We start from the raw sequence: 27,400 nt of genomic DNA, 5'->3' as shown, positions 1-27,400 counted from the left end.
GTACTGGAGTGGGTGGCCATTCCCTTTTCCAAGGGAATGGATCTTCCTGACCCATATATACAGATATCATATCACTGTGTTGTGTATCTTAAACCAATATAAGGTTATATGTCAGTTATGCCTCAATTAACACAAGTGAGATCTGGAAAGACAGGAAAGCTTATAAGAGTTCCCATTTTCATAGTATTTATAACAAGCCAAAGTTTCTCATCAGCTTTGCTTTTCTGGTGGCTCAGATCGTAAAGAATCTGCCTGTAATGCGGGAGACCCGGGTTTGGTCTCTGGGTGGGGAAGATCCCCTGGAGAAGGGAATGGCAACCCACTCCAGTATTCTTGCCTGGAGAATCCCATGGACAGAGGAGCCTGGCGAGCTACAATCCAGGGGATTACAGAGTCGGACATGGTTGAGTGACTCTCACACACACACACACACACACACACACACACACATCTGAAGGAATTAAAAGTGAAAACAACAACAACATCAAAAAGGCTATGGTGGCAGCCACTGTGGAGAGGACCCGGTCCTTTGTGCTGCCCGCCAGGAGAAGTAGGGCAGGCGGGCAGCGCCCACAGCCCTGTCTGGGGGGGTGGCTGGTCCCTGTGTCTCCAGCCACATGATCAGGAGGCCAGAAAGGGCCCTGCATGCCCACAGCTCCTCCAGCTTTAGCCTTCAGGGGCAGCTTCACTGACACACCTCAGAGCAGCCAACAGAAGAAAGGCTGACAGCCCCGGCCCCCACGTCCCTCCCCAGATCCTGACGTCCCAGCGGCCAGTGTCGCCAGCGTGGTTTGAGTGATGGTGAATGGAGGCTGCTATTTGTTTCCACTGAGAAAGTTCTGACCCGCTTCTGGAGCCATCGCCATGGAAACAGACCGAGGAGATCATTCAAAGGAGCCTCTTTTCCACCTCCTTTCCTCCCATACTCCCTCTCCCTATCCTGAGGCCCTGGCTGGTAGGGGCCAGCTCTTTGCAGCCTGGCTTTCCCCGCTGGTCCATGCCAATTTGATAAGAATATCAAAGGCCAGTTTTTCTTACCGTGCCAGCCTCTGCTGGGATGAATTGCCCCGTGTGCACCCTGTACCAGGCAGAGTGGCAATCCATTTCCACACCTGCTCCTGAGTGAGGGCCTGCGTCATGCATAGTGATAACCAAATGTCCTTCCGAAGGAGCAGGCAGATGCGTGCCTGTTGATCCAGCCAGCCTCGAATCTCAACCACATTTCCTTGCAGAAAAGCCTTTCTTGGACCACATACTTATTACACATATGCAGTAAATTTTAAAGGAGGAAATAACCAAAAGGAAGGAATAATTGTGTCCAATTTACAGAATAAATAGCAGCCATTAAAAATGTAAACAAAGCTATGTATAGTTCTTTTCCTTATTTTATTTAAAAAAATTAGCTTTTGTGGTGAAACTAATGTGCTACATTCCTGTTTTATTTTGGTTTTGACAATAATTTAGTAATTCTGAAGGTATACTGAAAGACTTAAATAAATTAATTCTGAAAGACTTAAATAAAATATAAAATATGTCACATTGAGGCCATAAAAGGAAGGCATTCGTTTTTACTGGTTATACCAAAATGAGAGTGAAGACGAAATTCAAGATCTTTTTAAAAATTTATCTTTTTATTTATTTTTAAGATTATTTGTTATTTGTTTTGGCTGTGTTGGGTCTTTGCTGCAGTGCCCAGGCTTGTTGTGGTATATGAGATCTTAGTTCCCTGACCAGGGATCAAACCTGGGCCCTGTCCATTAGGAGTGCGGAGTCTTATCCTCTAGACCACGAGGGAAGCCCCCCTTTTCCTTTTGAACACCTTAATGTGTATGCCTGTTGAGGAAACACCGAGAGTCAGAGCTTGACCTGGGACTGCAGACGCTCTTGTGGCCAAGCCACTAACTTAAATTGCATCTTGAGTGCCAGTAATGAGAGAAAATGCACACCGTTATAGCTTTGGGCTCACAGTATTATGCATCTGGTTTCTAGTGGGAAGGACATTGGATTTGATGTCAAAAGAGCTGAGGTTAAGCCCCAGCTCTGTGACTTATTAATACAATTGGACAAGTCACTTCCATGAGTGCGCCAGGCCTCAGTCTCTCCATCTGTATAGTGGGGCTAGTTCTTTTCAGGGTCTGTATGAGCCTGAAATCCAATGAAATGTATATGAATGTGCTTGGTAAACCCACGTCAATGTTTTTAGAAGTTTGTCATTTTTACTTCTTAACAACCAAGTGTGCAGTGTTGAGGCCAACAGGGGTATATTTATATATACTTTTCCCCCATATGGCAAGTAATCTGGAGGTAGGTATTCTGAAGAATTATTTTCTCTACTCCTCTATCCTTAGTATGTGACTTTCTTCCTTATAGTAAAATGACAGCTGCTTGGGCATTCTGCCCATGTTTCAGGTAGGAACAAGAGGGAGGGCAAAGGGCAAAAGACATGTGAAAACTGAGTCATTTCTTTTCACTGTGAAAACACTAGCTTTCCCAGAAACACCAGGATGTAAAATTCCAGTTATGTCTTCTAGGGCAGTGCCGACACCCGACCTCCACGTGCTCCCAGGGAGTGTGGGTAGCCGCGTAATTTAACAGGGCACAGTCCCGTGGTCACTGGCTTCTTGGTAGTGCTGCTTATCACGTGCAAGCGTGTTCTCAATACTGGGCAAGCCACAGTTCACTGAAACCTCTAGAAAGCCCGTATGTTCCGTAATATTAGTGTGTCTGTTTTGCATGCTTTGAAACTTGGATTTAGTGGGACTAAGTGGCTGGTCCAGGGTTGCTAGTTAGTGAATGCTAGAGCTGTCCAAGAAGGTAATGGCACCCCACTCCAGTACTCTTGCCTGGAAAATCCCATGGACGGAGAGCCTGGTGGGCTGCAGTCCATGGGGTCGTGAAGAGATGGACACGACTAAGCGACTTCACTTTCACTTTTCACTTTCATGCATTGGAGAAAGAAATGGCAACCCACTCCAGTGTTCTTGCCTGGAGAATCCCAGGGACTGGCGGGGGCTGCTGGGCTGCCGTCTATGCGGTCGCACAGAGTTGGACACGACTGAAGCGACTTAGCAACAGCAGAGCTGTCCAAGGCGGTCGGACTCCAGAACCTGCCTTGTGAGCCATTGTGCTGGGCGGCTTCCTGGGTTGTGGCCTCAGGGGAGACATTAGAGATAATGTCATTCACAACTAGAGACCAGTGAACGGCCCAATTCATCTCCATGTTGACATCTTGTTTGATCATTAGTGTATTTTTTTTTTTTTCATTCTAAGAAAAACATGGATTGCTTTTGTAAAGTGCAGTTGAGAAGTGGAAGAGAAGCCATTATGTTCATTTTAACTATGTGAGGGCAGTTAATGTTTAAAACAAAAATCACTTGCTTTGCAGCAGGAAAGACCATGTTTAAATACCTAGAACTTCCACATACCTAATAAAATTAGCAGTGGATTGAGGGATAATAGAAATAATTGTCATTAGACATCAATTTCCGCACCTGAATTGGCTGTCTTCCTCTTGAAATTTTTCTGAGTAAGATGCTGCTCTTGAGATATCTTGTGTGGAAGGAAAAGCTCACCTAAAGTGATTCTGGTGGCAGTTTAAAAACCAAAAATAACATCAAGAAGGAAAAGTTGAAAGGGCCCAAACCTATAGCTGAAAATTTCAAATTTTGCAAAATATTCTTTTAGCACTTTCCAAGAGTGAGAATTTGATTTGTGTGGTAAGAGACCCTTTTCAAATTGAAATTAAAGATTGGGTGATATTCTTGCTTTGAGACAATATCCACACTTAATAAACCTGGAAACCCTGCCATTTCTTTTAAGGAGTTAATATTACATGATTGATGGGTCCAAAGTGTTTCCCATGATTTGGTATGCATCCATACTGAAATCTACTCAAAATCAACATAGAATTGTTTTCCTATGTGCTGTGCTGAACACAGTGAACTAAATTTGTACAGTTCTTATTGCTTAAGGAATACAGTAGGATGTAAGCAAATGTTAATTACATTATGCTGAAAAAAAGGATACATTGTGTTGTTCAGTTGTTGTGGGTTTTTAAAATTTTCAGGGGGAAAATATGAAAAAAATTTTAAAAACTTTATTGGAGGGACTTCTCTGGTGCTCCAGTGGCTAAGACTGTGCTCCCAAAGCAGGGGGCCCAGGTTTGACCCCTGGTCAGGGAACTAGACCCTACATGCCCCAGTGACCATCAAAGATCCCGCATGCTGCAACTAAGACCCAGCACAGCCAAATAAAGAAATATTATTAAAAAAAAAACTTTATTGGAGTATAGTTGAGTTGCAGTGTTGTGTTAGATGGTTTTTTCTTTTAATTCTAGGAAAAACATGAATTGCTTGTATAAAATGAGATTGAAAGGGGAAGAGGAATCACTGCATCCATTCAAATTATTTGAGGGAAATTATTATGTAAGAAAGGGAAGTTAATGTAAGATAGTGAAGGGCAGGGAGGCCGGGTGTGCTGCAGTTTACGATGTCGCAAAGAGGTGGACATGACTGAGCCGCTGAACAACAGCACCAGTGTAAGAAAAATGAAAAAAAGAGGAACTTTGGTGATTCAGAAACTGCTGGAGTCTAGAGTAGGGGCTGAGCAGTGGCTGGGTTTGGTGGGATGAGGATGGGTCATAGTTCACGAAGACCAAGTGAATCCATCTGATTGGGGTGGCTCCAGGGGGTGGTCATATGTACTGAGCAAAGCCCTTTACCTGCATTATCGCCTGTAATTCCCCTAACAACCCACTAAAGTAGGTACAGTTTTGCATTACGCTGCTTTACTTTGTGGGAAGAAGGAACACCCGGCCTAGGTTTCTGGCAGCGTTATCACGGGCGTCCCTGACTTCTGAGCCTGTGAGCTCCGAGCCTGTGCAGTGTCAGCCACGGCCTTGGACTTGGTTCTTCATATTCCTGCCTTGATCACATAGGAAGGTGACCTTTCAGCAAAAAAGCCAGAAAGTACAGGCCAGGAGTAGACTGTGACATGAAAGAGAAGCCCGTATGGAGAGTGTTCACCAGGATGACAACATGTCACTGGCGTTGTCACTGATCCTGAATCTTCAGGGAGTTCTAACAGGATGCCAGACGCTTGGCTGCAGAGGTACCTTCCATCCCATCCTGTGGGTTTGCAAGCTAATTTCCATCATGTGTATGAAATACAGCAGTGATTGGCTGGGAAGGGCCCCACTGAGGGAAAAGCAAGAGATTACAGAGGGTACGGAATTTGAGGAGGTACGTGCTCCCTGCATTTGTGCCCAACCTCAAGAGTGAGCGCCCAGCACTGGGGACCCTCCATGTCGGAGGCCTTATCCTAGTGCTCACCCCACGGCTAGGAAAAGGGGTGACCCTTAAATTTTCATGGTCGACAGTGGATAGTATGAGCTGAATTTTGTTTCATTTTATTTCTGTTAGATAGAGGAGAAATGCTCCTATATGAAAAAATATCTTTGGTACCTGAAATATCAAACTAAAGAATTACCTATTTTATGCACAGTGATTTGTCACTAAATATACAAAATATGAATATGAGTAATTTGTTACATTTATTTATTTAGCTGTGCCTGTTTCCTGACCAAGGACTGAACCTGGGCCCTCTGCCTTGGGAATGCAGAGTCTTAGTCACCTGGCCACTAGAGAAGTCCCAAGTTTGTTATGTTTAAGTAAGGCAAATATAAAGCAAAAGAAGGGAATTTCTTGGCAGTCCAGTGGTTAGGACTTGCTCGATGCTTTCACTGCCGTGGCCCAGGTTCGAATTCCAGGGAAACTGAGATCTTGAAAGCTGCATCACATGGCCAAAAAGAAAAAAGAGAGAGAATAAAGCAAAAGTAAATATTAACTGCTAAAAAGGCCCTCACCCCGGTTACCTTCTTCACCCTCTCCTGTGCACATACAATAGCACAGATGCCTCAGTTCTTTTTCTGGGTCTTGAGGAAAATTGCTCCTGGCTTGGGGACTGTCTTGGCAGGCTAAGGGATGAAGCAGGCAAGGACCCAGACACAGCAGAAGCCCTGATTCAAAATCCAGCAGGAAATAAACTAATGGGAAAGCGTATTTCCGGAGACTCAAGATAAAGGAACCTTTAAAGTCTCTTAAGTATAGGTTTTCCAGTAACATATAACACATGGTCCTTCCTTAGGAATGATGATAGAACTGTTTTTCTTTCCTTTTTGTTTGGTTATAATGAAGTTTCTGGGCAGTGCATCAAAATACAGACCTGCAATCTATTTTAGGAATTCCTTTATGCATGGGCGTTTGTTTTACCTTTCTGGTGTGCCAGCTCAAGTATGTAACAGTGAGATAGAGCTGTCTCTGCCTGGAGGTACCTTGGGCTATTTATATATATAAATGGACGGAAGAAAACTGGGTTTGAGCTCAATGATGTGGCCTCATTTTCTTCCAGAAGCAGACAAGAGGACCCTGTGGTAGTAACACAACTGAATATGTATTTTTGAAATACTTCGTTCTGATAAACCCATAAGCCATGTTCACATTTGGGGTTGAAAGCATGCTCTCTCCTCATAAATGCTTCTGAGGGTCTTCCAGGAATTTACCCAAGAAGCAAGCCAGTGTATCAGGTGATGTGAATTTCCTTTATGTAAATAAGAGGCAATATGTTCAGTGAAGTGGATGAAGCAGTTATGTCTCTGACCAGCTGTGTGTCCTTAGGCAAGGTGGAATTCTGTAAACAAATATAAAGAATTTCATTTTAACCTTTGTTAGTTTCCTCTTTCTCTCTGGTCTTCTCTTCTATCTATCTCTATTGTAGATAGATTCAATGGAAAAATAGAGCAATGTAGAATTTACCCTGTATGGCATTTGAGGCAGCAGTATAAGCTGTGTTAAGTCGATTTTAGTATTATTCTTCTGGCCAGAAAAGGTGAAAGTGTACTTTCCTGGCTTTCCTTTTCCTCACTGACGCCTCCCCTGAAGTCTCACTGTCCACTTCCCCTTCTTTTCCTGACCCCTAAAAATTGGATTTTTAGCCATGAAATTAAAAGACGCTTACTCCTTGGAAGGAAAGTTATGACCAACCTAGATAGCATATTCAAAAGCAGAGACATTACTTTGCCAACAAAGGTCCGTCTAGTCAAGGCTATGGTTTTTCCAGTGGTCATGTATGGATGTGAGAGTTGGACTGTGAAGAAGGCTGAGCACCGAAGAATTGATGCTTTTGAACTGTGGTATTGGAGAAGACTCTTGAGAGTCCCTTGGACTGCAAGGAGATCCAACCAGTCCATTCTGAAGGAGATCAGCCCTGGGAGTTCTTTGGAAGGAATGATGCTAAACCTGAAACTCCAGTACTTTGGCCACCTCATGCGAAGAGTTGACTCATTGGAAAAGACTCTGATGCTAGGAGGGATTGGGGGCAGGAGGAGAAGGGGACGACAGAGGATGAGATGGCTGGATGGCATCACTGACTTGATGGACGTGAGTCTGAGTGAACTCTGGGAGTTGGTGATGGACAGGGAGGCCTGGCATGCTGCAATTCATGGGGTCGCAAAGAGTCAGACACGACTGAGCAACTGAACTGAACTGAAAAATTGGGTTGCTCCTGAGCTCTGTCTCAGCATCTCTTCACTGTGTTTGGTTGGTCTCCTGGCTTTAAATATGCAGGTGACCTCTAAATGCTTATGTGTGGTCCTCAGTGAGTCCCCTGAACTCAGACTCACATATCCAACTATCTCCCTTTGCAGTGGTGTTCAATAAGCATCTAAAACTGAGCATGGCCAAAGGAGACTTCTCACCTCCTCCTCTCTCCTTTCCCCACTCAGTCTTCCCCACTGGAGGGAGCCAGTGTCATGCCAGCTTATCATCTAGGTGTGTGCTCATCTGTGAGCTCTTCAGAGAGGCCTTCTCTGTCCATCCTTTCTAGAATTCTCCCCACTTCTTGATCATTCCCCCATCCTCACTCCCAGAGAACAGGGATCTTACCCATTGTTTGTTTACTGCTATGATCTCAGTACCACAGAGAATGCTAGACGCAGAAGGAGAGCTTAATAAATATTTATTGAATGAAAGAAACACTGAATAAATGAATGAGTGAAAAAAAGGAAGAAAGCAACTTAACAAAGAATTTGTTAATGATTGGAGTGTCGAATGAAAAGAATTGGCTCAATTCTAGAGATGTTGTTCCTTAAGTTGATTTTTTTTTAATCTAATTCATGCATTCCTTATGAATTTTCTTCAGTGAATTTGGGCTTCAGGGATAACTAGGGTAGTTAAGGGTCTTGAGGAAAAATATTTACGTTTAAACAGTTTGGGGATCTAATAGTAGCAGTCATTGATGAAAAGATCCTGAGTTCAGAGACTTTAAATGCAAAATTCGATGATTATTAAATGCTTTAATTCTCAAAGTACAGTCGAATTGCTTCCCGGTCATCAGAATCTTTGTGGAAGTCCCCCATCTCTTTTACCCTGTTGACAGTGAGCATGATGGGTGGAAACAGGCTGCCATGTTCAGATCTGCAGTGTCTGGCTAGAAGGATGTCTTACAAGAAGGTCTCTTTGGAGCTGACTTCTGAGTGTTAATTTCTTCTACCAGGAGATCAGTAAACGACCCTTTCTACCTGCTGCCATCCGAATTTGGAATTTGGTGGCTTCATTGAATTTTGTTTCTGCTGGATGAATTTCCCAATCAGTTTCGAGGAGAAAGGAGATGGCCTTTTTTTTACATCTCTGCTGCTCTGCCAGCTTCTGTTTGCAGGGACGATTCTCTGCATCCAAATTAAACTTCAGATGATGGTATTTTGCCCCTTTGCAAACTGATGAGTTGGGAAGCCTCGTGCTTATGAAAGCACTGGCTTGCTGTCTTTGGCCAGTATCTAGATCGTGAACTGGTGAAATTTTGAAAACAATCCCCGCTGGCCACAATAAGCAAGTTGAATATAGAAACTACAGTGCCACCTGCTGGCATTCTGAGGGAAATGCAAGTGATGCTTAGGAGAAGCATTTACGTAACAAATAGATCAAAAATGCAAATCCAAGGATAAATATTTGAAATGCATAGTAATTTGAAGAAAGTAGGTAAAAATAATGAAGTTATAAGTCAGCGTTTTAGAGAGGGAAATATCAACTTATTTTGTGATAACTATGTAATAGAGAGAACAGAAATTTTCTGTAATGTGAATTTTGGAAAAATGGGTTGAAAAATTAGAAATCAACGTTTGAATTTTTGAGACAACTTTATATGCACTATATCCAGGTAGGGAGACTTGAGTATATTTTGGAAAGACAGCCAAGCTAACAGTGCCTCAGTACAGCTCCTTGCTGGCCTCTAACCAGTCAAGGAGCCTTGTGCCTCTGGAGACTAGGCTTTTCTGCAAAACTGGGGTTGAATTAAAACAGTGGGTAAAATTCCTTACAACTCAATAAAGCGTATTATTCTAAATCAGCAAAGGACTGGAAAAAACTACTATTTCTTTAGACCATTTTCCCATGAAAACATTTCTTTCAGGAACAGTGAAAGATATATACATATTTTTAGTTTATTACATAGTTCACCAGTTTATCAAGAGCTAGGGATAGTTGAAATGTTTGGTACTCAGCCATTAGGTCAAGACTTTCCTAGTCCTAAGGGCGAGTCTAAAACTCGCTGTGCCACTTCCTTTGCTGTCAGAGGTCATCTGCAGAAAGCCTGCTGGTGGTGCTGGTTGGTCATGGCTGGTTGCCATAAGGTAGACTGAGCTACAAATGCAACAGAATTTAAAAAAAAAAAGTTTAAGAATTCAAACCTCCAGCATCAATATTTCTTTCTGCCTTAATCCCCACTCACCTAGCCAGGGCTTCACTCTGCTGTCTGCAGGCATTTGCCTTGCTTCTCCTTTTGTGACCCTGAGCACTTGGCTCGCATGTGTGGCCGCTGCTTCTCCACTTCCTCGTCCTTCCTGTTCTTACTTCCACTACCCCGTGCCCCCTCCCCTCCTTCCCCTTCGTCCTTCAGCTGTTGCTTCTCCTTCTTCGCGCATATTTATTCACGTTTGTCACCCTCCCTCCATTGTGAGCCCCGCTTCTTCATGATTGTCCATGTACCTTACTCACAGTAGCATCAACACTGAGTCATTTTACCGAATGACTGAAACTTTGAGATGGTTGTTTCATGGAAGCCTTTCATGTAAATATTTGTTTAGGTATTTCCATTTACTGTGTGGATCAAAAGGAAGAGAGTGTATTTTGGAAGCTAAATCTGGCAAAATGTGTTGAAAGGTAGGTTTTCCTTACGTCTTTTTGTGTTGGCAGCATGGTAGTATGGGCGAGAAACTCCGCTACAGGTCTAGCTCTTCAGTAGTCGAGTCCTTTCCCCTGTTTTCTGTTCTTTGTTCTTAACTCTGTCCCCTCATGGACAGTAGGAGTCACTCCACCTTTTGTGCTAGTCAGAAACACTTTTCTCGCAGACTTGGGCTCTGAAGGTGCTTCCATTCTCAAATGTCAGTCAGCCATCAGCCAGCATCGATGCAGTTATTCCAAAGAGAGATGACTTATCACAGGTGGCTCTGCATGAGAGGAAGACCCTAGCCCCTGTCTGGTCAACTTAAGTTCTGTAGATTCTTTTTTGGTCACTGTATTGGGCAAAAAGTTCACTCAGGTTCTTCTGTAAGATATTATGGAATAACTCGAGTAAACTTTTGGTCCAACACAATACTTCTCTTCCTGATTGTTTCCGTGGTACTCTGCCCTTCTCACACTAAAGAGTATTTCACCGGATGCCGCCTCCGCGCTCCGCCCTGGGTGGATATAGGTGCAGTGGAGATTCAAGCATACATCCTCTGAGCTCCCCTGCTTGTGTTTTGATGCAGATTCCTTCTTCCTGGCTTTCCTGCTCAGCAAACTCAGGGACACTGTGCTTACCTCTCACTCTGGACCCACCTGGTGGAAGATGCTGTTCCACCTCAGCTCTTCCCCTTTTGAAAAAAAACAATGTGAACTTTCTTTGGTTCTTCTGCCTTCTTTCTTTAAGTTGGCATCTGTCTATGTATTTTCTGGAGAAAGGTTTAATCACCTGGTCTGGGACCGAGTTCACATTTCAGGTTCACATGCTGGCAGCCTGGGGAGGGGAGGGGATGGGCCAAATCAGATGCCCAGACATGAATTAATGAACTTGGACACATTTTTAAAAACATTGAGTTATTTGCTGTCACTTAAAAAGGTGAAGCTCTTGTTAAAAAAAAAAAAGAAGTGTATACTTCTGGCTTCACTTTGCACTTTGGAGGATCTAGTGAGACATGTAGCACACTTGCCAGATGGCAGCAAGAGACCAGAAGAGCTCCATCCTGGCTGCTCCCTACCTGGGGCTTCCAGTCTCCTGTGGCCTGTTGTCCTTGGACTTCTGCACCCTCCTGACCTTTCCTCCAGATGACCACCTTACTCATATACTGGGACTATCTTCTCATTATTACCCATCTGCTGGGTCTGTGTTCTCATTGGTCTTCGCTTTCCCATTTATATGAAAGACTTTTTTTTTTTTTAAGTATTTATGTATTTATTTATTTGACTCGTGAGGTCTTAGTTGTGGCACGCGGGGATCTTTGTCGTGGCTCCGTAGTTGTGGGGCATGGGTGTGGGCCTAGTTGCTCCGTCGCATGTGGGGTCTTAGTTCCCTGACCAGGGATTGAACCTGCGTCCCCTCCCTTGCAATTGGATTTGTAACCACTGGCCCACCAAGGAAGTCCCTGAAGGACCTCTTAATAGAAATAACTTAGCATGTAGATAATGATTCACAGAAATGACAGACACTTCAATGATCACCCAGTCAAGTCCATTCCCTTCATTTAATATAGGTCATACCCTGGAGTGAATCTTTAATTAGTGTTGACAAGTGGCACATTAGCATGTTTCTAGAAAGGTGGCAGATGGCTGGGAAAGGCTGTTGGTTAATATTCTGTAGAAATTTGCTGGGCTCCGTTAAACTGATTGATGCTGGGTCTCACTAGTTAGGAGGGTCTTCAGGTCTCACATGAAGGTAAGGTTCCTTGATAATCACACTTGTTTTTCTTTTGTAGGAATCCTCTCCATAAGTCAAACTCGGAAGACAGCTCTGTAGGTCAGTACCACTTTTCTTGGTTTAACCATTGCTAATGAATTATTTCCTTTTGATGCTTTATAGACCATATAAATATGCGAACACACAAAACCTACAAAGAACCCTTCCATCCAGAAATAAACATTGTTAAGATTTTGACAGCTTTCCCCTTATTTTCTGTGTTTATGTGGGTTTTAAAAAGCATAATTTGGATCATATTCTACAACTGAATATATCCTGAGCATGTCCCTACATGATTGAGTACTTTTTACAGTAAAATTCTAAAGTCTGCATAGTAATCTGTCATGTTGGATGTGCCATAATTCAGACAGCCAGTCTCTTCTTTGCTGGACTTGTAAGTTGTTTGCAATTTTTTCTCTATCACAGAGAAGTGCTGCTACCACTGAAAATCCTTGAGCCTACCCATGATCATGTCTTTAGGGTGCCTGCTCAGTTGTTCAGTCATGTCCCTCTCATTGTGACCCCATGGTCTGTAGCCCACCAGGCTCCTCTGTCCATGGGATTTCCCAGGCAAGAACACTGGAGTGGGTTGCCATTTCCTTCTCCAGTCTTTAGGGTAAATCCTTCAATTTGGAACTTTTGAATGAAAGATTATGCACAATATAGATGTTCTGTAGTTTATTTCCTTGGTTATAAAATCGACTTTTCTAATTTTGTCACATTTTATTCTGTTTTGCTCCAAGAAAGTCTGGCAAAGTAGTCATAATTAGGAGCATAAGTGCTGAAGTCAGGCCTTGATTAGGATTTGAATCGTGACTCTACCAGCTGCCTAGTTATGACCTCGGGCAAGTCGCTTGTCTCTCTAAGCCTTGGTTTTCTCATCCACCAAATGGAAATAGGAATACATCATATGTTCATCGTTAGTGAGCATTAAGTGACATATGCCATTAGATACAAAGTGGATATGGTCAGTGCTGGAGATCGTTAGGTCTTGCCATTTTTTTTTTAAAGCTACACATCCATTTCAAAAATATTTAAACAGGAGGAGCGGAGAGTATAGCTTACAAGAAAGTCAAAGTCACTCAGCTGTGTCCGACTCTTTACAACCCCATGGACTATACAGTCCATGGAATTCTCCAGACCAGAATACTGGAGTGGGTAGCCGTTCCCTTCTCTGGACGATCTTCCCAACCCAGGGATCGAACCCAAGTCTTCCGCACTGCAGACAAATTCTTTACCAGCTGAGTCACCAGGGAAGCATAGCTTACAAGAGAAAAATCCTATTCTGAGATTGCCCCTAGAGAGAGGTATTACTAATCCCATTTCTGCTGCCACCTTTCATAGCTGATACTTGCTGTCGTGTTTAGCCCAAAGGCAGCAGGCGCCTTCCAGATACTGAGAACAGAGGCAGCCTCAGGCCCGCGGGCTCTGGTTTCCCTCTAGTGGTCCTGGGGGTTGTCAGAACGTAGTGAGGGCATCCTGCTTTGACAAGTGATGCCCTTAGCACGGGAGCCCTAGGCATGGGGTTTCCATGGGTCTGTTTCATGCTGTACTGCCTGGCACCACCAGTCTAGACCGTGGAAGCCAACAGCGCATCACTCCACGGGGCCCTGTTTCCAGTGGCCATGGAGCAACCGGACCCCAAACGGGTGATGAAGCCACAGCTTCGGGTGTGCCCCGTCCCTGAGAACAGATCGGGCTGCCGCCGCTTCATTTGATTTTTAAAGAATAAAGGGCCACCCTGTTCTTTCCTTTTCCTCACTTGACCCCTCTCCTCTTGCTTTTTAAAAAGTATTACATGTTCCTGAGGATCACAGGCCGACCAGACAGGAAAAATGTCTAGCCATGACAGTGAATAGCCATGACCGTGAACTTGTGTTTCACATCAAAGTCACTCAGAACCATCTGGGAAAGATGGAGGTGTAGGGGGCGTGTCGAGTTGGGGGATATCACAGCAGGGTGGCAGTTTGCTTTTCTCATCACGGTGCCCTGGGTGAGCTGTGGGTAGGCCACCAGGTAACCTGGGTATCAGAGAGGTGGGACTCACACCCCGCCCATGTCATAGCTAGACCCACACCAAAGGGAGAAGGGTGGGTCAGCCCCACAGACCTGTGAAACCAGCCCGACTCACCAGTGTGCCCAGCACGCATCAACCATTCTGTTCTCTTCACAAAGCTGGGATAACAGAAAAAAATCAAGGAATAACAACAAAACAAAGTTAACTTTTTAAAGCATCCTATTTGTGGTTCAGTTGAAATCATTGTGGCTGAGACCAAAGGGGGAAAACTATACCACAAGACAAGGCAGAATTAGACACAGTAGTTAAACAGACATCAAAGTGAGTATAAGTATGCATGTTTTGCCTGCTTTTTTTTTTGATGTTTCTTTATTTCTCATCTTAACTCCATTGTACCATTTCTTGCTCTTAGGAAATTTGCATTTCTTTTAAACAACTTTATAGGCATTTCTAAGTCTTTTCACAAAACTGAAAGAGAAAAACTGTCTCTTTTTGTGAAATCAAAGTATTCTGACAAGCTTTGAATTGTAAGGAAGAGGTTACTTTGGTTATTAATGAATTTATTGCTTATGCCTTTTTTTTTTTTTTTAAAGGAAAGGGAGATTGGAAGAAGAAAAATAAGTATTTCTGGCAGAACTTCCGAAAGAATCAGAAAGGAATAATGAGACAGACTTCAAAAGGTACTGTAACACAGCTGGCGGACAGTAGGTCCTTTCAGCTCTAAAATGTTAAGACGTTTGGGCTGCTAATCTAAACGGATGCTGTAAGTTAGAATAAGTCATTGCGTGTGCCCATAAACTGTTCAGCTTTTCTGACATTCCTATCATTACTTTAAGACTTCATCCCAGTGGGTTTTCTTTTTTTCTTTTCTTTTTTTTTTAAATCAAAGAAAACAAAATGGAAAGAGTTCACAGCCCTTTCTTTTCATAGATCTGACAGCAGAGACCAAATCTTTCCTTTTCTCAATCACATCAACCTCAGGGAGATCTTTCCTGGCCAAGATCGGCCCTAAAAGGGTCTAGAAAGTCTTGGCGTTTGTTAGTTTTGGACCCTCCCCCCTGCCCTGCCACTTGGGGCCTTTTCAGTCTTCTGAACTCTGGTGCTTTTCTGTGGCAGGGACAGTTATGGGGCTGTTGCCCCTGGAAACTCTGTCTAATGGGCTGACATCATGGGAATTTGCCCAGGCTGCTTTGTAAAGGGAGTCCTGCCCTCCTCTTAGCCGTGTCTTTTGTTGTTGTTTATATAGTAAGTAAATATGTCATCCCTTTGAGGCCCAGTTATATAATTTATGTTTCTCCAGCATTCAGACAGGGAGGGGAAACAAAGCTACTTCCAGATTCCAGTCTGGCTGGATAAGGTTATCATTAGATGAACATTTTTAGTTGCTCACCGCTGGCACGACTTCTTTTCTTTCACGAAATCTCAGTGTCCTACCCTGTGCAGAATACACAGTTATTCATACACACGGAAATGAGAAACACGGGCAGCCTGTATGCCAGGGGCACACCTGGGTTCCTTGGCAGTCGTCAGTGGGCTTATTTAAGTTGTCTTGCTCTAAGGGAGTTATACTTAAACATTCACAGTTTCTCCTTTTTGGGACACACCCAGCATCACTTGAGATTCAAAGTAAACCCCGGATTCTAACAAAATCTTATTTAGAAAGAAAGAAAAGGAGAGAGACGGCAGGAGGAAGCCAACAGTTCATCGGCTCACGTGGATTTCTGTTTAAACCCAAGCAACTCCCTCCACCACCGGAGGTGTTGCAGATAGTCAAATGAATCACTGCCAAGGCTCTCTCTCTCCCCTTACCTGGCACACACCATTACTCTTCTCGCACAAGGGACTGAGTGGCGAAGGGAACTTGAGCGGTGTTTCTGGACTGATTGATTACAAAATGGAAATGAGATAAGGAAACACAGGGGAGCATAAATTCCAAGGTAGGTCCTGACCGCGATGCATTCCCGCAAGTCTGCAGCCAGACTCGTTTAGTCCGTAGCGCAGCATCCTGACGACGCTGATGGTGGTGATGTGTGTGTGGGAAACACGTGGCGGAGGAGAAAGGTGAGGGCTAAGAACTCCAGCTACACGGGACAGCACGTCTGCGCCTGACAGAACCTCCCCACGTGCTGATCAGAGGCACCTACGCCGACGTGGCTGTCCTATTGAGAGCAGATGGCTGTGTTCGCTTTTCAGGAAAGCTCTGCCAAAGGATGCTAATCGAGGAGTTCTCTTTCCCTCTGCAGTTCTGGCTGTCTTCAGTTCCAGACTGGAAGTTGAGTTCCCCTCATAGGGTGGAAACGTATTTATGACAGAGGCACTTGCAGATATCCACATAGATAGTACCTTCCTTCTAATGAACCGAAAATACTTCACGCCTGTGATTATATTTACTTGTGCATGTCCCCTGAGGGACACCAGTCAAACTGTTTTATAAAAATCTAGGCTTTTACCCACTCCTGTATTCTTGCCTGGAGAGTTCCATGGAAAGAAGAGCTTGGCGGGCTATAGTCCACAAGGGATGCAAGGAGCTGGACACGACTGAGTGACTAACACACTTCACAGGCTTTTACCAGGCTATGAGCTTTGTTCTGCAGCAGATACTGTGACCTTCAAGTTCTCTGTCTTGAAAGAGGATTCTCTTCCCATCTTCCATAGAAACATTTTCTTCTTGTTAATGTTTGAACTGGAAGGACACGGACAACCCTTGTCTGAAGGAGCCCGGGAGTGCTTGTGTCCTCTAACTGGATCTTTAAATTGGGTCTCTGCCTGACCGGTCACTCCAAACTCCCTGTTAGTCTTCTTCCAAAACTCCTCCACTATACCCTGTCACAAAAACTCTGATCATTTTGAAGGATTTGTTTCCATGGTAACATCCATATGTTCCTGGAGCTGTTTTCCAATGAGACGGGCTCACTGGCTTCCCCAAATGCAGCCCATTCCTGCTCCTGTGCCTCCATCAAGAACAGGGTCCTGAATCACATCTTTTAGTCCTAGATGACACACAATCAAGACTGGCATCCTGTTTTATTTTTCTATTATCTTTCTCATTCTTATTGATTTTCTTCTTCGATCTCTAGGAGAAGATGTGGGTTACGTTGCAAGCGAGATAACAATGAGTGATGAGGAACGGATTCAGTTGATGATGATGGTCAAGGAAAAGATGATCACCATTGAAGAAGCACTTGCTCGGGTAAGAGTGTGGATGTTTGGTTTACATTTGTGAGCACCTGACTGCCTTACATTGAAAAATGTTGAGGGATGGCTATAGACTAAATGTTTTTGTCCTCCCCGCATCCCCCCAAATTTATATATTAAATCCTAATTTGGAAATGAGACCTTTAGAAGGTGATTAGCTCTTCAGAGTGGAGCCCTTATGAATGGGATTAGTGAGTTTATAAAAGAGGCCACAGGGAGCTCCTTTACCCCCTTCCCCGTGTGAGGACACATGCTGTCTGTGAACCAGGAAGTCAGGCATCATCAGACACTAAATCTGCCACCTCCTTGATCTTGGACTTCCCAGCCTCCAGCACTATGAGAAATTTCTGTTGTTTATAAGCCACCCGGTCTATGGTGATTGGTTATAGCAGCTCAAAGAGACTAGGACATGGGCATCAAAGGGTAAATGGATAGACTGATAATGATCGATTACTCAGTAAACACCAAGGAAAAGTTAAATGCAACCATTATAAACACTAGTTCTAAAAGAAGCCTTCCACAAATTAAACTTTGAATAAAAAGACAAGCTATATCTCTAAACCTTAAACTTTTGCTCGCTTTCATTTCTAAGTAGATATTAATTACAGTTTATTGTGTGTGTGTGTGTGTTTTTTTTTTTTTTTTTTTTGCTCTGAGTTAAATTAGGCATTAAAAGAAGCCTTTAGGACACTGGAGTAGCATTTATGATAGCAAGAGAGCAGTTCCTAAGAGATTTCCCACTTTGTTGCCCAACTAACTGACTGATTAATTCTTGACTTTGACTTTGAATACTTGGTTCACATGGTAGACAAGTCATAAATTAGGCAGATTTAGAATTTCAGGTCACTAAGGAATCATTGAGTGAGGTATGACTTTACCATTAAACAGAATCTTGAAGGCATGAAACCTTGAAATAGTGACAAACATACTGAGAGATGGTTTAATCACTTAAGTCGTGTCCGACTCTTGCGACCCCATGGACTGTAGCCCTCCAGGCTCCTCTGTTCATGGGATTTTCCAGGCAAGAATACTGGAGTGAGTTGCCATTTCCCTCTCCAGAAAAATCTTCCTGACACAGGGATCAAACCTGGGTTGCGTGCATTGGCAGGCGGATTTTTTACTGCTGAGCCATCAGGAAAACCCAGCTAAATTTATAGAATACCTGACTGTACACATTAGTAATTTAAAAAAACCTTTAATATGTTGCTGAGACAATCCTCTGGGAAAAAAATGCCTGAGGGCAGTGGGAGGTGGGACCTGTCCTAGGAGACCTGAGGTATAAGGTCACCACCAGATGCCCGCCTGCCGTCTTCTCTCGCTCTATTGAAGAGGAGCAGGGGTGATCTCAACCGCCAGCATCCCTGGTGGGCTGAAGCTGTGTTGGGACAGTGATGAAGAAGGTGACAAGTGACAACATCCTGTCCATGCTGCTGATCACCTTCACCTGCCCTTCACCCTCAGTCTGGTCTCCCACTGCCCCACCCACCTTTAGCCACCCAACCTAGCTGGGGCAATACGTCCACCGTACATCTTCTCTACAGTGCCATTCCTTGAGCGTGTCATGCTGCTGCTGCTGCTAAGTCACTTCAGTCGTGTCTGACTCTGTGCAACCCCATAGACAGCAGCCCACCAGGCTCTGCTGTCCCTGGGATTTTCCAGGCAAGAACACTGGAGTGGGTTGCCGTTTCCTTCTCCAGTGCATGAAAGTGGAAAGGGAAGGTGAAGTTGCTTAGTCGTGTCTGACTCTTAGCGACCCCATGGACTGCAGCCTACCAGGCTCCTCCGTCCACGGGATTTTCCAGGGAAGAGTACTGGAGTGGGTTGCCAACTTGGAAAAAGTCCAGCTGAATTCCTACAAAATGCATGTGAGAAACACAGACCTATATTACCATATTTTACCATGGTGGGCAAGATGTGTCCTTACTGTCTGGGGAGTGATGCTGTTACATGGCTTGTGTAGTCATAAAATGGAAGCTCTGAATGCAGAAGCTGTCTGCACTCATCCTGACAGCATCCGTGTCCCAGCATCCATGTTTGGCAAGAGAGTTGCATAGCATGCATCGAACTCAGTTTTCTTGGAGCAGAAGAAAATGTTAAAAGCATCAACTGAGTTAACACAGTCAAAACTTAACGCTGTCAACTTGAGGGGGCACGTTTCTATAACTGAAAAGGAAATAAAAGAATACTTTCAAAGTTGGGGAGGAAAAAAAATTCGATGCTCTTTCTGAGCTGATACCTTTATCAGCTAGCAATTGTTTGCATGGAGTCAAACCAGGAGTCAACTCCATGAAAAGGTGGCACAGCTGTGTGGACGTGGATGGAGGTTTTAGTCCTGGAGCCTGGCTGTTGCCAGGCTGGCTGCCTTTGCCTATAGAATAGAGCCCATCAAGACATCAAGAATGTTTTCTATAAGGCAATCCAGAAACAGATTAAAGAAAAAATTGATAACATTTTCCAAACTTTATTAGATTTTGCACACAAAGGTGGGTGTCCTTTGACAGATGATGAAATAGCAGGGGACCTTGTTGGCTGGCTCTTGGCAAAGCAAGATACATTCTTGGCTTCTAGCATCTGGATGGGCTTCCTTTTAGCCAGAGACAAAACAAGAAAAACCAAGGATCTGCCTCCTTTAGCTTATGATCAGCTCAAGGATCTAAGTTTATTTGATCACTGTATAAAAGAAACATCAAGAGTTAGACTTCCTATAATGACCATGATAAGAATGGACTTTCCTGACATCAGACATGTGTCTCTTCCATTGTCAGCCAGAGACTAAAAGACCCATAGGTATTTAATGCTTTTCTGTTACTAAAGAATTATTATAATCTGTTTCAGAGAGTTGTCTAATTCTGTTTCATAAGACATTCTGCAAGAGGTTAAAATATTTGCATTTTTAAATTTTTATGTGTTTTCACATTCAGCGTAGCTAAGGAGGAACTTGGAAAATAATGTTAATAATTAGCTCCTCTGATTCATTTTTTGTATTTGAGTTTTCTAAAGTTACGCCCCTTAAAAGTTTATATAAACTAGCTAGTAAATATCTGTGGTATTCAGGGCACTGACTTGCACAGCCCTTGGGGCACATGGAACACAGTTCAGAGTTCCTTAAACACTAGTGTACTTTGAGATATATTTCAAAGATTCAGATTATTTTTATCATAAGTCTGCATGCTGCTATTTAGACACAATTAAATGCACAGTATAATTAATGTACTGTGATCATTTTACCACTCTTTAGATAATATTGCACAGCCTAGTTACAGTTTGAGGAATTCAATTCTGAGCCTGTGTTTGCAAGACGGTGATGTGGTCCCTGTGAGAAATTTCTAGCGTTGGTCTTAACTTACTAAGAAGCTGTAATTTTTCTTTGATTTGTTAGGAGGTATCTAATAACTTGTGTCCCGATTTGTTGCTCGATGTAGTTTGTTATTGTTGTGCAATGTTATTTTTGTAATGTTAATGAATTTAAGTAATTGGAAAGTTAGGGGCAAAAACTGACCCCTAGGTAGAAAGTCTAGACGTTAGTTTTGACAGGACAGCCCAGCAGCAGGAGAGAAGGTTTTCTGTCATCTGGGCTGGGTGTATCACCCGGTGTTCCTGTATCAGGGCAACTTTTAAAGTGAAAGTGTAAGTCACTCGGTCGTGTCCGACTCTTTGTGACCCCATGGACAGTAGTCTGCCAGGCTCCTCTGTCCATGGAATTCTCCAGGTAAGATTACTGGACTGGGTTGTCATGCCCTCCTCCACGGGATCTTCCCCACCCAGGGGTTGAACCCATGTCTCTTAGTCTCCTGCATTGGCAGGAGACTTTACCACTAGCACCATGTCGGGGAAAATTTTGCCTGTGTTCAAATGAATGCAGTTTGGCCCACGGTGCTTTGTTTACGTGGATTTGATCTGATTGATGAGTATTTACCCTCTGTGAAGAGTGTGTCCATGATTCACCTTCCCAAAAACCCAGTTGTCAATACAAAGATAAAAATGAAAAAGGCTGCAAGGAACTAATATGTGAAACACCACTGTAAGTTGCAAAAGCATTTAAAGAGAATGAAGTTTACGAATTAACTCTGTGTAAGCAGTGTGTGATTTAAAAAGACAGCAGCTTAACTTAATGATTTTTATTTTTTTGTTAACTGAATAGTTCCTTCAAACTGTTGACCCTGGATAGTTCTCCTGAGAAGGGTGTATGCCTGAGTCCATATCTATGGTAACTGGGAAATTAGATAACAGATTTTTTTTCTTTTTTTTTAAAAGGGAGTCTGGGCATCTGATATACCAGAGCATGCAATTATGAGCTGAGAACCCACGTATATTATTGAATCATTTCCTTGTAGCAGCTCTTGCACATCAATCATAGGAATGTGGGCGGCTAAAGGCTCATGAAGAGAGGCCATAGGAGAGCAACAAAGTGATTGAGGGTTTTTTTAAAAATAGGTCTCGTGGGCTGAAATTGGAAAGGATTTATCTCAGAAAAGAAGCAGAAAAGAACTTATTCACTGTCTTCAAGTATATGAAGGATTATTAAACAGTCCATCTTTAGGATGTACTGAACAGGGTTTTGTTTTCATCTCTACTGAGGAGAGAATAAAAGGAAATGAATGAAGATTGCAGCTGGAGGAGACTTGGATTAAATATAAATGTTCTTTATAATAAGCACTCAGAATTGGGAACATTTTAGAATTGCTCGCCATGAAAGTCTTTACCATAGGATAAGCATTAACCTATTAAAGATGGCCATCCCTCTAAGAATCATGTCATAGACTTCAAGTATGAGAAAACTACGAGACTTGGGAAAATGGGATGTGAAGATAGTCGTTCTTCCTGAGATAGACAGATGGACAGACAGACACCAACACACATGCTCACACACACACTTTAAAATGCCATTATTTTAAAACTCCCAGAATTAAAGTAAAGCTCCATAACTTTGCTTTAAAATACACAAGTTTCTCAAATGAACATCATCAAGTGTCTTTGGGAGCAGAATGGATTATAAAAGAGTAACTATGTAAATAATAACCAGGCTTTTTTCATTGTAAAATGTTAAAGATCTTTTTTCTTTTTTAATTTAGGAAGTTAAAAATCAAGGTAAATTTAGATAGAGCACAAATCTGAATGTTTATCAGAAGCACGTGGGAAATTCCCCTGTGGTCCAATGGTTATGACTGTACGCACTCACTGCCAAGAGCCTGGGTTCAATCCCTGATTGGGGAACTAAGATCCCACAAGCCATAAAACCAACAAATGATTTTTTTTTTTTTTTTTTAAAGAAAGAAGAAGCACATGCACTCTTAGGCTCCAAGATAAATGATGGAAATGGACAGATAGCAAAAGAAAAATGTTGTCTGTTTATGATTAACTGGGGAGGACTTCGTTTTGTTTTCCTAAAGATGAACTGCTTATTTAGTGCCTCAGGGAACTTGGGGCTAATGTTGAGTTAAGTACAGCAGGGACCCTGAAAAGCAGATGATAACCCCCCTTTTTAGAGGGCAGCTGTTTTGTTCATACAGGAAGAATAATGCACTTCTGGAAAGGAAGAGCATGCTAGTATGTCACTTAAGTGTATTATAGAGATTAGAGCATATCAATCCCCCTAATATACTACAAAGATTAAAATAATATTAAGTGCCTGAATAGCAGAAGTTCAGATGTCTAGAATTGATGTGAACTTTGAGCTCTCTGAAACCACACGGGTGATAATAATGTGTGTATGTTAGTCACTTAGTTGTGTCCGACTCTTTGCGGCCCCATGGACTGTAGTCTGCCAAGTTCCTCTGTCCACGGAATTCTCCAGGCAAGAATACTGGAATGGCTAACCATTCCATTCTCCAGGAGGTCTTCCCAACCCAGGGATCGAACCTACGTCTCCAGTATTGGCAGACAGATTCTTTCCCATCTGAGTCACCAGGGAAGCCCGATAATACCGTCATAATAAGTCTATTGCAAAGGGTGCAGTGTGTTAAGCTTGCTGTGTTATCTTACTTTTTCTAATAATAGTCCTGTGAGACAGTTTATTGTCATCACGTTTTCCATGTGAAGGAACTGAAGCACATGGAGGTTAAGCTATTTGGGAACCCTTACTTGTTAATATTGTCTGCCTTACCCAGTCCATTTCCTGTCACAAGTGTGCACAGAGAAAAATTTCAAAGTAGAAATAAGGCTTTGGAAGTTTGCTTTTTTTCTAGTAGAATGGCTTTGCTACATCCACATAGCTTCAGTGGTAAAGGACGGTCCTGGTACCATCTCCTGGGCTGTTAGGTCATATTGTTTCTGTTTTTTGATGTCTTGATTCATGGACCGTGATTTGATCAACATCTTAAATTTGTACCTAAAAACCACTTTATAACAGAATTTTAATGCAGCAACAATTTAATTGTATCATGCAGATAGCTAAATTTCTACCTGTTTTTAGGAAAACACCTAGAACTTCTCACATTGCCATTCAGAAAGCTTGTTCATCTACTTCTGCTAGGTTGCTGCTGCTGCTGCTAAGTCGCTTCAGTCATGTCCGACTCTGTGCGACCCCATAGACGGCAGCCCACCAGGCTCCACCGTCCCTGGGATTCTCCAGGCAAGAATACTGGAGTGGGTTGCCATTTCCTTCTCCAATGCATGGAAGTGAAAAGTGAAAGTGAAGCCGCTCAGTCATGCCCGACTCTGCTAGGCTACCTTGGTTAATTTTCTGTAATACCTCATTTGTCAAACTTTAAGTGTCTCTAAACATATTCAAAGTATATTGTTCTCTCATCCAGAGGATCCCAAATAAATCCTGTAACATTTGTTAGATGATAACATTGAACTGAACTCAAGGCAGTCAGGACAAGCAAGCAATTTTTAAAAATCACTCTCCAGCTTCCACCTCTGTTTTACTAAAATATCCCAAGTCTACACCTTGTGTGTTCTACAAGGAGAGGTAATCCAGAGGCCAGACTACAGACAATTTCTGTTATCAGACTTCCAATTAAACTGAGAAAGATGAGTCTTGATGTTGGAGGGTGTTGGAGAAGGAAAATCAAGGTTCTTTTTGGAATACAGAATACAAGGAGTCCGTTGTGTCTCTTGGTTTGATTTAGATGAAAACCTTCAAGACAGGGCTTGTATCTTCTTTCTGTTTGGGGACTTTTGTCTTTGGCTGGCACTTGGTCACCAACAGCAGTGTGAAGATGGTGCCCAAAGTATTCTTCTGCTGCTTGGTAGACAGTCTGGGCCATTATTTCCGTTTCAGTCTTCCGTTTTCTCTTGTTGCAGCTCAAGGAGTACGAGGCCCAGCACCGGCAGTCCACTGCTTTGGACCCTGCCGACTGGCCGGACGGTTCTTACCCAACATTTGATGGCTCATCAAACTGCAATGTAAGTTTACTGTCTCTGTGAGCATCTTAACCGCTTCTACTAAAAAGGGACAGCCTCCACCATTTCAGCCTTTGGGCTTCTTTTTGCGATTACCACCTCCCACCTGGATCTGAAAAGAGGCGTCTCTTCTGAGGTGTTATTCTTTTCTTTACCTGATAATCTGCAGTTGGAATAGTACTGTTCATGCTGATTGGTTTGTTTGCTTTATTATGGTCAAGTACAACTTAAAATTTACCATTATAAGCATTTTTAAGTGTTCAATTCAGTAGCGGTAGGTACATACACTTTGCTGTACAACCATCTCCTCAACCCACTTCCTGAACTTTTTCACTATCTGACACAGATATTCCATAACCCTTAAACAATAACTCTCCATTCTCGCCTCACCTTCTCCAAACTCCTGGCAACCACATTTTACTTCCCGTCTGTATGAATATGACTAGTCTAGGTACTTACAAAGTGCCTATAGAAGTGAACTCATACAATGGTTGTCCTCCTGTGTCTGGTTTATTTCACTTAGCCCCATGTTTTCTAGACTCATCCCTATTACAACTATACTAGAACTTCATTCCTTTCTATGGATGAACAATATTTCCACTGCACATGGATACCACTTTTGTTTAATTTCTCTGTTAAACTTTCTGAGGCGATGCTGTTCCGTTTTCCACAGCAGCTACACCATTTCACGTTCTTGACAGCTACATGGAAGTTCTAATTTCTCTGCTTCCTCACCAATACTTTTGATCCCCCCCCAGCCATTCCGAATGGGTATAGAATGATACCTCATTGTAGTTTAGATTTGATTTCTCTAGGGTCTAAGATTTGGTTTCTCTAATGTTTAAGCATCATTTTTTATGTGCTTGACCATTTTAATATATTCTTTATAGAAATGTTTATCAAGTTATTTGCCCATTCTTCAATTGTGTTTTTGTTCTGTTGGTTGTTGAGTTGTAAGAGTTCTTTATATATTCTGAATATTAATCCCTTATATGGTACATAACTTGTAAATATTCTTTCCCATTCTATGAGTTGCCTTTTCACTCTTTTTTGTTGGCCATGCCTCGTGGCATGTGGGATCTTAGTTCCTTGACCAGGGATATAACTCGCGCAGACCACCAGGGAAGTCCCACCTTTTTGCTCTCTTGATAATGACCTTTGAGGTATTAAAGTTTTAAATTTTGAAATCTAATTTGCATTTGCTTTTGGTATCATATCCAAGAAATCATTGCCAAATAATTGTGGTGAAGATTTTCTCCTGTATTTTCTTTTAAGAGTTTACAGTTTTAGCTCTTAAGTTTAGGTCTATGACCCATTTTAGGTTACTGTTCGTATATGATAGAACACATGCATCCAACTTCACTGTTTTGTGGGTAAATTCCTTGTTTTCCCAGAATCATTTGTTGAAAAGACTGTCCTTTCTTCATTGAATGATTTTAGTACCCTTTTTGAAAATTAATTGACCATATATGTAAGGGTTTATTTCTGGGCTCTCTTATTTTATTCATTGGTTCATATGTCTGTCCTTTTTGATTAATGTTGCTTTGTAGAAAGGTTTGAAATTGGGATATGTAAGCCTTCCAACTTGGCTCTTTTTCAGACTGTTTTAGCTATTAAAATCCCTTGAGATTCCATATGAGTTTTAGGCTGGATTTTTCTATTTCTGCAAAAAGAACCATGAGATTTTGATACGGATTGCATTGGATCTGTAGATCAGTTTGGGTAGTATTGTCATCTTAACAATATGAAGTCTTCCAATCCATGAAACAGGCTATCCTTCCATTTATTTACATCTTATTGGTCTTTCAGCATTGTTTTGTGGTTTTCAGTATTAAAGTCTTGCCTCCTTGGTTAAGTTTAAGTATTTTATTCTTATTGTTATTTTTACATATGATAACATTAATTTCCTTTTCAAAATGTTCATTATCAGTATATAAAGATGGAGCTGACTTTCATAGATTAATTTTGTACTCTGCAACTTTGTGGAATTTCGCTATTATCTCCAGTAGAGTGTGTCTGTGCCTGTGTATAATCTTTAGTGTTTTCTGCATGTAAGACCATGTCACCCAAGAACAGAGGCAATTTCATTTCTTCTCTTCCAGTTTTGATGCCTTTTATTATTCATTTTAAAGTGACCAAAACAGTACTTCCCAAGAGTTCCACCAAGATCATAGGAATTAGAGTTCCAGAGTTTCAAATAGACATTTCATGGTGTGATCATCAAACTTTATGACATGAAAATGAAGGAAGTTTGCTTTTTTTCATCTCTTACACAATGATTTTGCTTATTAGGACATTTCTTCCTTAAATTCTGGAAACAACTCTGCCTCCATATCTTCAATCTCTTGTTTCCTCTTATTAATGCTCCATACAGCCAGTCATCTTTCCAAAATATACGCCTTTTCTTACATTCCTATGTTTCACAAAAGGCTGAGGAGCTTCCCAGGTGGTGCAATAGTAAAGAATCTGCCTGCCAATGCAGGAGACATGGATTCGATCCCTGGGTCGGGAAGAACCCCTGGAGGAGGAAGTGGCAACCCATTGCAGTATTTTTGCCTGAAAAATTCCATGGACAGAGGAGCCTGGCAGGCTACAGTCCACCGAGTCACAAAAAGTCGGACACAACCGAGTGACTAAGCTTGCATGCATGCACAAAAGGCTGATGGTTTTCCAGTTTTATAAGATAAATTTCAAAATTTTTGGCAGACTCAAGACCTTATGTGATCTGGCTTTAATCAATTTCTCTACTCCCATCTTTCATCCTTTGCCCTAACAGCCTCCACTCCATCCACACTGGAGCCTGCATGCATTACTGATCATAACTTGTATTTTCATGCTCTCTGCTTTAATTTGTGC

At 42.4% G+C, this 27,400-nt stretch overlaps 1 protein-coding gene and 1 pseudogene across 2 annotated transcripts in view; both read left to right on the top strand.

Moving 5' to 3' along the window:
* Positions 1 to 27,400, top strand: part of SASH1 (SAM and SH3 domain containing 1) — a 259,869-nt gene that overhangs the window by 173,256 nt on the left and 59,213 nt on the right. For both annotated transcript variants that reach the window (XM_044924121.2, XM_006080289.4), the window contains exons 5-8: positions 12,005 to 12,045; positions 14,596 to 14,682; positions 17,080 to 17,192; positions 24,446 to 24,547. In XM_044924121.2, the coding sequence (XP_044780056.2) occupies positions 12,005 to 12,045; positions 14,596 to 14,682; positions 17,080 to 17,192; positions 24,446 to 24,547 (343 nt within the window). The remainder of the gene's footprint in view (positions 1 to 12,004; positions 12,046 to 14,595; positions 14,683 to 17,079; positions 17,193 to 24,445; positions 24,548 to 27,400) is intronic.
* Positions 18,589 to 20,929, top strand: LOC112587614 (annotated as a pseudogene).

Source organism: Bubalus bubalis, chromosome 10, assembly GCF_019923935.1.
Source record: "Bubalus bubalis isolate 160015118507 breed Murrah chromosome 10, NDDB_SH_1, whole genome shotgun sequence".
NCBI classification, from domain to species: Eukaryota; Metazoa; Chordata; class Mammalia; order Artiodactyla; family Bovidae; genus Bubalus; species Bubalus bubalis.
Note: the sequence above shows the minus strand (reverse complement) of the source record. Positions and strands in the feature narration are given on the sequence as shown.